This window comes from Quercus lobata, unplaced genomic scaffold (assembly GCF_001633185.2).
Source record: "Quercus lobata isolate SW786 unplaced genomic scaffold, ValleyOak3.0 Primary Assembly Scq3eQI_1902, whole genome shotgun sequence".
NCBI lineage: Eukaryota > Viridiplantae > Streptophyta > Magnoliopsida > Fagales > Fagaceae > Quercus > Quercus lobata.
In genome coordinates this window covers 30,049-42,474 of record NW_022154706.1, presented here as the reverse complement: position 1 = coordinate 42,474, position 12,426 = coordinate 30,049, and the positions used below count along the sequence as shown (strand labels likewise).

General features: G+C 33.6%; 1 protein-coding gene across 1 annotated transcript; it reads left to right on the top strand.

The window, feature by feature from the left end:
• LOC115972898 (something about silencing protein 10-like) lies at positions 1-12,189 on the top strand. Its single transcript, XM_031093126.1, has 17 exons — positions 1-215; positions 354-446; positions 1,312-1,397; positions 1,921-1,972; positions 2,843-2,991; positions 3,222-3,374; positions 4,065-4,204; positions 6,107-6,194; positions 6,719-6,898; positions 8,154-8,324; positions 8,442-8,519; positions 8,805-8,944; positions 9,027-9,162; positions 10,968-11,221; positions 11,580-11,643; positions 11,739-11,807; positions 11,892-12,189. Exons 2-17 carry the CDS (start codon positions 356-358, stop codon positions 12,021-12,023), a joined length of 1,983 nt encoding a protein of 660 aa, XP_030948986.1. The 5' UTR covers positions 1-215; positions 354-355; the 3' UTR covers positions 12,024-12,189.
• Positions 12,190-12,426: the final 237 nt, after the last annotated feature.

Sequence of the window (12,426 nt, the reverse complement as noted above, 5' to 3'; positions counted from 1 at the left end):
TTAAGCCCCTCCCCCCCTCTCTTCCTCTGCTTTCATTTGTTTCCTACCCTCCGCGCGCCGCACAGTCTCTCCTTCATTCGGAAAATCACCACCACCACCACCCACAGCCACCGCTCTACACATTACCAATCTCCTTTCATCCTTTGCTTCCGACGAACTCTGTTATTTCAAACCATAAAACTCTCTCTCACTCTCTGCGCCACCTTTCACTTCAGGTAATACCTTTCTTCTATTCATATTGCCTTGTTTTTAATAACCCCTTTAAGCTATGTAAATAAATGGAACTACGAATTTATGATATAGGGGTTTTGTTAATTTTATTTTATTAATTTTTCTTCTTTGAATCTTTGTAGCAATGGGTAAGAGAGGAAAGGTCATAAACCCTAAGAGGTTTTCACGCAATCGTGGTGTTGCCTCCGATGACATGGACGATGAAATTGATGCCTGTAAGCAAAGCTCATTCTCTGTTTCCTTTTTTTCCAATTCTTTGTGTAATTATTAAACAAAGACTTGAACTTGGAGATGGAATTTGAGAATCTGTATTCATTTTTTTTTGTGCTGCTGCTCACAATTTGGATGTTGTGGAATCGATGATTCACTTATTTTTATTTTTGTATTGGTAGTATTCTTAGTTGTGAAATAGACAAAAAAAGTTGATGAGTTTTGAATATTTTGTGCAGTTAGTATTTTCTTTTATATTTTCAGCTTAAACACACTGTGAAGCTTAGTTCACGAGCAATTTTAGTATCTGAAGTTTAAAGTGATTGCATTTAGTCCCTGGCCAAACTAAAAATGATACACCCTCACTTCATAGGAACTAAAATTGATTAATTTATGTCTTTTTAAGGACTAAAAGCGATCACTCTATGTTTTCAAGGACTACTTTTAATCACTCTATGTTTTTTAAGGACTAAAAGCCATCGGTTTAAGTTTGATATGGACTAAAATTGATTACTTTTAACTTCTTAGGGATTAAAAGCCATTACTTTTAGTTTGTTGGGGACTAAAAGCGATCACTTTCAGTTTGTTGGGGACTAAATGTGAACTCTTTAAAATTCAAGAACTAAAATTGCTCAAGGGTTAAAGTTTAGAGAAACAATTTATTTTGGCCTATATTTTTTCAATGTGACTGAGACCATGTTGGTACATTGAGCTTGATGCTCTTTTTTTTAAGCTCTCTGATTTATTGTTTTTCTGTTGCTTACTGTTTCAATGTTATGGAGTCCGTGACAAACTTATTTTGTATTTGTACTATTGTTTTAGTTTTTGGGAAAAATTGATGGGTTTTCTAATGTTTATTTGTGTTTGCAGTTCATAAGCAGAGGGATATTATCCCGCTGGATGTGAACGGTGATATTGTGGACTCAGATGATGAGATACCTGTCTTTGATCTCAAGGTTTTTCCCCCTTTTATGTCAAGTTGTAATAGTTGCTTTGAAATTTTAAAATAGATTCTTCTAGTTGAGAATAATGTAGCATTTAATTTAGTTTTTTTTCTTTTCCAATTAAATGTTGTTACTTATATATATATATATATATATATATATATTAAACCTTTAGTTGAATAAAAATGCTTGTCATGTGTGAATTAGGATTAAAGTTACATTTTTTTTAGTTTTGTGAAAGCATATAACTGTTTTAAACATTTAAAAGATCTTGGAAAAGAATGCTAAAAAAAATTGTGAACTTTAAGAGAGCCTTCTATATGTGAAAACTATGCAAATCTCTTCTATATAATTTTTACCTATCAAAAAAAAAAAAAAACATTATAGATCTCTTCTGCATAACTGAAACAAACATGCTAAGGCAGAATTCTTATTTTGTAAGTTTTTTTGATTGAGCATATGCATGTAGCAAGCAGTGTGATTTTTGTTTGTATCTTTGTTCTTTCCCACTTGGCAATCCTAATGTTGCTTACAGGGTATGAATGATGACGAGGATGAAGATGATGAAACTGGAGATATTGCAAAAAGTAAGGAAATTTGTTTGCAATTTCTTGCATTGCATTTAATCAGTTTTGTACTTTGAAAGTATATCTCAAGCTGTTTGTTTTGTTTTTTGTTTTCTTTTTTTGATAAAAAACAACTGCATAACTGCATCTACATAAATAAAGATGCTCTAATTGAGAAAATGTGAAGTTGAATTAGAGGAAATTCTTGCTTAACAGCACCCCTCCAAAAAAAAAAAAAAAAAAAAAAAAGAATCACCTACATTTGTATAAGATTTTGTTAGCTAAATAAAATACCATTCTTCCGTACAAGAGCCTGTAATATTGATGTAGATGTATATAATAAATATTAAACAAAAGTTTGAGTGTTGCAAACTGCAAAACACAAATTAGTAATAAAAGAATGAGCGTTGTAGTAAATCAATGCTATTGTAAACCAACCCAACTCTCTATGTCATTTTGTTTCATGCATATTCCTATAACTTTTTTTTTTTTTTTTGGGGACAAGTAAATTAATTCATTAAGAAAAAGTAATCATACATCCTACACATGCATATTCTGCAATTTTACACCTGCACCTGGGTTACATATCTCCGAAGTGTAATTGAGCGTGTTTTCAAGTTGGCCAATTGGTATTAGTCTATTTTGGAATTATTATGGGGCACTTATAAGTGACCTTAGGTAGTACTAGGTTCATCACTTGGTATTCCTTTGGCTGAAATGATAGAATGGACTCTGATGAGAATCTCTCTTTTTTTGGGGGGGAGGGGGGATGGGTTCTAAATCGTTCTCTACATATTTTCTTACGTAAAAAACTCTCAATTGTTATTCCCTTTGGTTCTTACAACAATTGGAGTAACGTTTTGTATGATTAATTGTGCATATTGTCTGTAGTGGCTAGGACACAGAAATATTTACGGGAAAAATTTGGTGGAGTCGAAGATGCTATGCTTGAAGATGATGAAGAAGATGAGGAAGAACAAGAGTCTCTATGGGGTGGAAAAAAGAAGGAATATTATCATGGTGATAATGCTGATTACGAGGTGATGATTTGAATATTATTTGCTATTTGTCCAATCATGCTCCACATCCCTTCTCACTTTTTTCCCCTTTGTATTTAATATATATATATATATATATATATTTTCCAGCAACAATCACTTACTGCCACTATGGAAACTATCTTGTTCGCAAACTAATTATTTAATGCAATCATATGTATATAATTGAGGTTGTCTTTGTAGTTGCTCTAACCTTTTTGTTTCTGATGAAGGCACAATCAAGTGATGATGATGGACCTTTGAAGGAGGAGGAAGCGGTTAAGAAACTACAGATGCAAAAAGCAGAATCTTATACAATTGAAGACTTTGGCCTTGATGTGATTGAAGATTGTAGTGATCCGAGTGATAAGGAATTAACTCTAGAGGTGAGGGTTCAATATTCTCTCCTTGTTAATGAAAATAGGAAGTAAAGAGATAAGTAAGTTAAACCTTTGGTCTTTACTTTCAAGCTTGGGTTATCCTCTTTTGTGTTTTTTTAATAAGTAAATTTTATTGATAGAAAACAAATACCCAAGTATACAAGAAGTATACAAAGGGAGCAATACAATCAATCTAACAGATTACAATGATCAACAAAATCATATAATGAACATAAAGAAAGAAGGAGAACCCACAACTAACATCCGCTCAAACAGCATTTAAAGAAAAACAGCTTAATATCAGGCAAATATCTTTCACTGTCCTCAAAACACTGAGCATTCTGCTTCCTCCGAATTCACCACTTCAAGCAATGAGGAATGGCTCTCCAAATAACAGTTTCCCAATGTCTACGAAAATGACCTTGTTAAGAGGCTATCAAATCCACAACTGACTTTGGCATCACCCAAGAAACTCCATGAACCTGAATACCATACATGATACACCACAATTCAGAAGCTATAGGACAATGAAGCAATAATTGATCCACAGATTGTTCACTCCCTCTGCACGTATAACACCAATATGTTACCATTGTACATGTCTTATCCATATTTTATTGTTTGTTACTTTTAAAGGGGTGTGTGGACTATTAATTCTTTTGAATGACACATAGCCCAATATTGCTGCTTGTACAGGAAATGTCAGCCAAAAGAAAAGGCAGAAAAAAATATCCAGGGATCAAAGAAGCCTTTGATGACACGGGAGCAGCTTATGAGGAGGTTAAGAAAGATTTGAGTGCTCTATCAAAGGAGGAACAAATGGATGTTTTATATAGGTAAGGTTTTTCAATTTTTGTTTATGTAGTTCTTATATTTCTGCACTTGTTCGTGTGTTATATTTTTGAGCTGACTCTTTTTGATCAGGGCTGAAATGTAATACTCAGAAGAAAATGATAAGGAGAAAGGTTTTGTAGCTTCATAAGTTATAGCCATTCCAGAGCTCAAACAGGTGGTGGTGTTAGAAATGTAATAAGATTATGATTAGAGATGAAATCTAGTGTGGGGTGCTTTTACTTAGAAATTTATCTTGTTGAGCTAATCTGGCTATCTTAGAGAAAGCCAAAGATTGAATAAGAATTTGTAGAAATCTGATGAAGGAGGGAACTAATACAAGATGCACAATAGATTCATCATGTCTTTCAACATGATGGAGTAACCAGATTGGCTTATCCATTCTTCTTTCTTCAAATTAACAACATAGGACATGCCACAGGAATATTTGCAGATGGGTCTGCAGTATTATTTTGCTTCCTTCAACTAGGGAGGTTCCCCTTTTCTTATGCTTTCATAGCTCCAAATTTTGTGGAAAAATTATGCTTGCAATTATATTATCTATAGAAAAAATCTTGGTTCAACTATAGGAAGAAATTGAATATATTTTTGAGGGGTAGGGAAGGGGATGGGTTTTCTAAGAATGAAAATAAGGGTGTCTAGGGGATTTATTAGTGGGCCTTGTACTTGCAATGAAGTTTTCAAAAGGTGATTTGAAATGCCGTTGAATTATAGCAATTGTTGCTTGATGTCAAGTGGGCAACCATTATTCACTATATGTAAGTGAAACTGAAGGTGTTGAGATAGTTGGGTTGACAATTGTAAACACATTGCACTTTTGCTATCAATAAAACTTTTATTACCTATCAAAAAAAAAAAAAAAAAAAAAAAGAGATAGTTAAGTTGACAATTTCTTTAGAGTAATAGATCTTTGTAGCTTGGATAAGTGGAAGTACATGAAAAGATAAGATTCAAAGTGAGGAAATCCCCTTTAAAGATAGGGTTGGCCCATATTAATGAAAAGGTGAGGGAGGTTTTCTTGAGATGGTTTGGTTATTCAAAAGACAGCACAATGCACCGGTGAGAAAGAATAAGTTGATTCAAGTTAAGGGAACAAAAAAGGTAGAAAAATAATGCCAATAGAAGTAGTAAAATAGGACATGTAAAAAAAAGGTGTTCCATCCACCTTTTAGAGGTGGAACCTACATTTAATAGAATGTGTGTTGGGAATACACGTGGGAGTGAAGTTCCACATTGAATAAGAATGTCAAGATGGAGTGATTAATACAACATAGTTGGGCCCAAACTCACAGGCTTAAGTCTTTCGGGATAAGTGGTGTCCTTATATGTTATATTAACTACTTAGTTGGTGGCTCCCTAAGTCGTTATCTTCGCTTCCCCAACAATGTGTTATAATATTACATTTGGCTTGGTTCTGTGAACTCATCTGGTGCTGCAAAATCTAAAGATGTTTAGTATTTGTGGTGGTTTATTAAGAGATCTTCCGCCTGCATCCTCTTCTGTTAGACTGTTTCTATTCAGCTCCTCATCATGCCCCTGCTCCAAGTTGTTTGCAATTTTGAGCCTTGTTAACTGTTAATTGGATGTATGTATAATGTGGTTGTTATGCTACGAAGGCATTGAATTTCTTACATAGGTTGTTGTATATATCAAATACATGCTTGACTGTGATAATTGTAGATTTTCTATTATTTAGATCTTGATCCACTTATTGCTGCTTAAATATGTTCATAAGCTATTTTGCTGAGTTTTATTTTTTTGGAGGAGGCCTTTAATCACTGCTTCTTCCTATAAATGTCTCTCTTTTTTATTATTATTATTTTTTATCATTAGCAGTGATATCTTTTGCTTCTGTGTGCTTGGTTAATAACGTTTTTATCCCACAGTTCTGCTCCAGAATTAGTTGGCTTGCTGTCGGAGCTGAATGATGCAATTGAACAGCTTGAAAAAAAAGTGGATCCACTTCTAAGCATGGTATTATATTTTCTTCGTTGATTAGTTTATTTTAAGTGTTATAAAGTGCATCGCTTCATTAAGGATGATTTAGATGGAGTCTACCTAGAAATGAATGATTTATCTCTGAATTTTTCCTTTTTGAGGGGCTTATATTATGTTTTGTTCTATGTTTATCTGTGGTATCTGCAGGGGGTTGGTTATAGGTTTCTTTTTGATATGTAATACTCCTTGAATTTTTTTTAGCTTTCAAAAGATTTTAAAATGTTTGAATGTTTAAATGCCCGTAGATCTGACTCATTATGTTGTCCCAACCGGGTTCATATATTTGTGGTTCCTACTCTTCACCATGTACATCCTGCCAGTGTCCTCACACCAATTTTCATTTACAGTTTCTCTTTCTCCCCCCTTCCTCCCCCCCCCACCCTCTCTCTCTCTCTCTCTCACACACACACACACACACACACACAAAAGGTCATAACATGTAAAGATGCTTTTGATTGGTTTCTTAGCATTCAGCGTTGTAAATGTTTTGATGTTTTAAGGTTAAAAAGGAGGAAATCATGATGGAAGGAGGAGTGCATTATTTGGAGATGAAGCAGCTTCTTTTGCTCTTGTATTGCCAAGCTATAACTTTCTATCTCCTTCTCAAGTCTGAAGGGCAGCCCATTCGTGATCATCCTGTGCTAGCTCGCCTTGTAGAGATCAAGAGCTTATTGGATAAGGTCTTCTCTTCTCCATCAAAATGCTAAATTAACATTATTATTTTGTGATAAGTAGGTAGTTATTTCTATAACAATAAGTGTTGTGGTCCTAAAACAATCATTTGTTTGTATTAATCTGTTAAAAAAGTTGGTACTTAAATAATGTGTACGCAATGTGGCTTATGTTTCTCTATTGATGGTACATTAATATTTTTATACATGTTTTGTATTTCTGCCTCTCTTTCAGGAATCAGGTTCCCCTCTCAAATTAGTTAAATTGGTGCACTGTGACTATTATTGTCTGTCTTACCATGTTTAGAATAATAGTCAATCCTTTGGAAGTTACATTCATAACTTAGTCCTTGAGTGATCTATGTAATTTCTGCAACCTGGAGTGGAGGAGCTTGATCACCTCCTTTGCTGAGAGAACTAATACTTGTTGGGCCAGAGAATGCCTTAAGAACCCAGCAGCCCACTTAAAATGGTTTAGTAAAAGGAGGGGTAACATGTCTTTGTCCTGGGGTTCACTTCATTCATTATAACTAAAAAGTGTAAGTTTCTGATGGACTGGCACTCCGATAGGTCAACTGCTATTAGTGCTGCTAGAAAGATCCAAATTATAATGCACTATCTAAAACTAATTAATCTTTGAAAAAAATTGAAATAAGTGTCCAGGTATAATGGAATATTTAAAATATTTTGCTAATCTGTCATTGTTAGGATTTATTGCAATGCTATATAGATGGGCGTTGCTTCTTAAACTTTCATATAGATATGTATTTTTTTTTCAGATGAGGACAATTGTTGAATGGTGGCCTTTGTCTCTAAGTATGCCTATCTATTGCTTTTGATGAAAACTGAATATAATTAAAAAAAAAAAAAGCAATGCCAACATAGCTGCAATAGATGGTTGTACAAGTTAAAACTAAGTACTTTCATATCTGATATGGTATGCACCATATATTTTTGGTAAATTTTAAAAAGATGTGGATAGGATCTAAGCTTATCATTAAAAATTGGTCTGGTCTAGTTGGTTAACAACTGGGAAAAGATGAATTATTTTTCTATGTATTACATTTATCAAATTGCTTTATATGTGACAATGTTTAACCTCTGTGATCATATGAGTACCTGTGTTCTACCCATATTTTTCTTCTCATTTTGTGCACATAGATGATTATAGCAGTTCTGTCATTGAGGTATACTGTTAGTTATTTCTGATGTGGATTGGTTTCCCTGACAACTTGCTTCTTTTTAATGTTTGCTCCACTAACAGACAAAACAACTTGATGGGAATCTTCCATCTGAACTTGAGGAGTTCCTGAACAACAATCAAGGGGTTGAAATGGTAGTAAAGTTGGGTAGAGAGAATACTACATTGTCAAGTGACTCTGTTACAAAAGATCAGGGGCCCTATCCTTCAGCTGAAACCCAAGAAACAACAGTGGTAGGTCTTTTCGCTATAAAACATGCTTGTTTTTACTTCTTTAACTTAGTAATACATGCTTTGTTTTCAAGTGATTCTCTTTTTAGTTCATGTCTTAGTTTTCTTTTAATACTGCAGGCTCATAACACAGCTGAGTTGGAAAATGTGGAAACTTTGAAGGATACTGAGAACAAAGCAGGAAAACGCAAACGCCAGGTGAATTATTCTTGATGGAGATGTGATCACAAATTTGATATTATAAGTTTGATGCTTTTCCTGTTTCTTTTCTGATATCAATCATTTTTGTTATGTTTAATTTTTATTTTTCTATTTTAATTCAATTCAACACAACTAAGATAAATCCTAACTATTTCAAGTCTCCTACATGGTTCTTTTTATGCTACTCGGCCTTATGTAGGACATGTCCCCATATATCTTTTCTTTTAACATAAATATTTGTTGCTGCGATTTGGCTAATGTGCAACTGTTAAAATATGGCAGAGTGATCAAGTCGGTGTACAAAGCATGGAAATGTTAAAAGTAAGAGCTTCCCTCGAAGAAAGATTGAAACAAGAGGGTATCCTTAGTTCCAGAGCTTCAAAGTCTGATAAAGCCCAGAAACGTCTGAAGCCAGTTAATGGGTACTGTTTCTGCCTAAGCTCTCTAGTGTTGGCTTCTTTCTGAAATTTTGAGTACTAATTCACTGAAGCTGGAATGGAACAGACGACTTGTGACATATGATGATTTCGATGATGATGCTATAGACGTGGGGGCTACTAGATTCAGTAATGGTCATCCAAGTTCATTGAGTACAAGTAAACTTTCCCAAATTGTTTCTGCTAAAACAAATAAGGCCAAGGTATAAAACTTGATTGGACCTCCTCTTTGTATGTGTGAGTTTATATGGACATTAATTTCATCAATCAATTGTAGCCTGAATGTGAAAGAAAACCATCACATATATATAGTTGATCTCTTTCATACACCAGCTGCGTACTAAGGCTACTCAAAGCTTTTTTTTTTTTTTTTGAAAATTTTAATTTAATATAATACTTTGAACATGAGCATCATTGTTTGGTCGCCCATGTTGGGTATCCCCATAAAAGGAGATTGATACCAACATTTCATGGATCCTTTCAACTGTTGCATGATGTTGGGTGTAGAGTGCCCTGCATGTCAAAACATATATTTTTGCTGAAGGATTTTTGTTTTGATGGGAAAAAATAATTAATCTTTTTAATACGACAGCTGGTTTTTATTTTATTTTAATTTAAAAAAAAAAAAAATTTAATATAATATTTTGAACATGAGCATCAATGTTTGGTTGTCCATGTTGGGTATCCCCCAAAAAAGAAGATTGCTACTGACATTTCATGGGTCCTTTTCAACTGTTGGATGAGGTTGGGGGTAGAGTGCCGTGCATGTCTAATAATACATTTTTGCTTCTTTAGGGTTTATGTTTTGATGGGAAAAAATAATTAATTTGGTGCATTTTGCAACAATTATTTTCCATTCTTAAGTTTTAAGGCTTCTCAACAGTACCTTAACTTTTAAGTTTTACCATTGGTTACAAATTACAACATTTAAAATTTCCTTCCCCCATTTTAAAGCAGGAATGTACATTGTAATTTGGAAACCACTGCTTTGCCATAAATGTCTTACTCAAATAAGATTTGACTCTTTTTGCCTAATATCTCAAATGACTCAACCATCAGTCAAGTCATTTATGCCTTACTGGCTGTAAATGAACTGAGCTATTTATGACTATTAACAAGCCAAGCTCAAACATGATAACGTGTTTGTGAACAACCTTGTGGGGATGAGGCTTGACTTATGTATAATATTATATGTTTGTAAGTGTAAATGTATAACAATATACTTATATAGGCTTGAGATTGGATTGCGTAAGTTTGTAAAATAAGTTCATATGATATCAAATTATTATTTATATTTTCTTGATAATATAAAAAATTCATTTTATAATAAAATTATATATAATTTGAACAATACAGTATTGGTGAATCTAACTTTTGTAATTTCATAAACAAAAAACAATCTAATTAATTCAAATAATATAATTTCATCTATAATTAATTTATTAGTTTTTTATTTTTATTTTTATTTTAAATTTGTTGGTGAAGGAATAAAATATTTTAGTCATAGGAAAAAAAGTAAGTTAATCATGTAAGCTCGTGAACAAGCTTAAGTTTGTTCAACAAGAAAATGAATTAAGCTCCAACATGTAATCTAGTTTGGTAATGATTTCAAGCTCGAATCATGTACGAAATACAATTAATTTTACAATCCTGAATTTTCATCATGTTGCTTGGCTTGGTTCATTCATAGCCCTTCATATTGCAACCCAACAACTTTATTGTATTTTACTATCTATCTACTATAGTAGTGTCCTACATTTTTGTGTGGATGATTCAATAGTTGATTTATGTACGTGATTCTGGTTCTATCAAATTTTAGGTTGTAATATGATGGAGAATCATTTGAATGTGTTGTGTGAATAATAGATTCTTCTTTCTGATGAAATATTCCAATAGCTAGGAAAAAGAAAAAATTCTCAACTTAGGGAAACCATATTGCTAGTTGATTTCTTGAGAAGTTTAAAAGTATCTCTATTTAAATAACATTTGTATTCAATCTATATGGAAGGCGGTTTCTGGTGATGATGATTTGCCTAAAAGGGATGATATTGGAGAAAGGCGGAGGAAGCATGAACTCCGAGTGTTGGCTGGAGCTGGAATCAAATCTGAGGATGATGTTGTGGATGAAGTTGACAATTTTGAGGTCAATGGGGATGCTGACATGGGGGATGGTGATACAGGAGATTCAGAAGATGAATATTACAAACAAGCTGAACAACGACGAGCTGCAAAACTTGCTGCCAAAGCTGAGATGTATTCAAGGTGTGTTTCTGCACTGTGATTAGATGATATACTTTTTGCTACCTCCTAATAGTTATAGTCAGGTTTCTGGATTCCCTCTATGGATTTGTATTTAGTATTACATCTATGAATAAGAAGAATAACTTTTTCAAATCCCTTTGTGCTGTAGTATATAGTTAAAGTTTACTCTCACGTTTTATAGATTTTTCTGTCCATATGTTTGTGTGCATGTTTGATTATTAATATTATTATTGTTTATTTATCTTGCAATTTTTATGGTTTATGAGTGCCAGTCAAATCTTTAATTGCTGTTGCTACACACTTAGATTTTCTGTGGTTCTGGTAGTATTGTATTCTGAAAACAGTTCTGCTTCTGCAGGACCTCAGCGGTAGTCCCATCTTCCCTTGAACCCATTGATGGAAAACGCTATATCACTTATGAGGTGAGCACACCCCCATTTTCACCGGCTTGTTAGATCTTGATCATAATCTTTGTCTCCAAACTCTCATTATATATTTTCTGTCAAACTTGCTGCAGATGGAGAAGAACAGAGGGCTGACTCGGAACCGCAAGAATCAAACCAAAAATCCTAGGAAGAAGTACAAGGTATTATGACAGACTGCTTGAATGTAACAAATCACTTTATTCTTGTATTTAGTAAGTAATCTCTCTCTTTTGTAAAATACGCAGGAACAACACAAGAAAAAAGTGAATCGTCGGAAAGGGCAGGTGCAGGAGATCAAGAAACCTATTGGTCCTTATGGTGGAGAAGCCTCTGGAATTAATGTAGCAACCAGCCGGAGTGTTAGATTCAAGAACTAAATGCTGTTTTTTGTTTCAATTTTTCTACTTTGTCAGTTGCATAGCGCTAGTCATGTATCATGTTTGTGTCTGTCTCCAATCCAAATTTTGATATCTCATATATATACATATATTTAAAATATAATATTTCAAGAGGAAATGGGCAAGGCTACAAATAATTAACTTATCTACTGGTTTTTTTTTTTTAATTATTATTTTTAACCATAAAAATGGGATCTCGCACAATGGCACTTTCTCTTTTCACAAGATTTGGTGCAGGGTGAGGTTAGGATGAAAGGGGGTTAGAGGTATATTTAGGCTAGGTTTGTGATTTTGGAGGTAGGCCTATAGTAGATACCGATATGATGGTAAACGAGCCAAGCCTAGGATTAAAATATCTTGATTGATTTACTTAATTCTATTT

Bases quoted from the DNA above. Each gene is read 5' to 3' on its own strand.
- LOC115972898 (XM_031093126.1), top strand. From the start codon at position 356: ATGGGTAAGAGAGGAAAGGTCATAAACCCTAAGAGGTTTTCACGCAAT. The intron at 6,899-8,153 runs GTCTTCTCTTCT...CTCCACTAACAG, and splicing joins TCAAGAGCTTATTGGATAAG to ACAAAACAACTTGATGGGAA. The intron at 11,644-11,738 runs GTGAGCACACCC...AACTTGCTGCAG, and splicing joins AACGCTATATCACTTATGAG to ATGGAGAAGAACAGAGGGCT.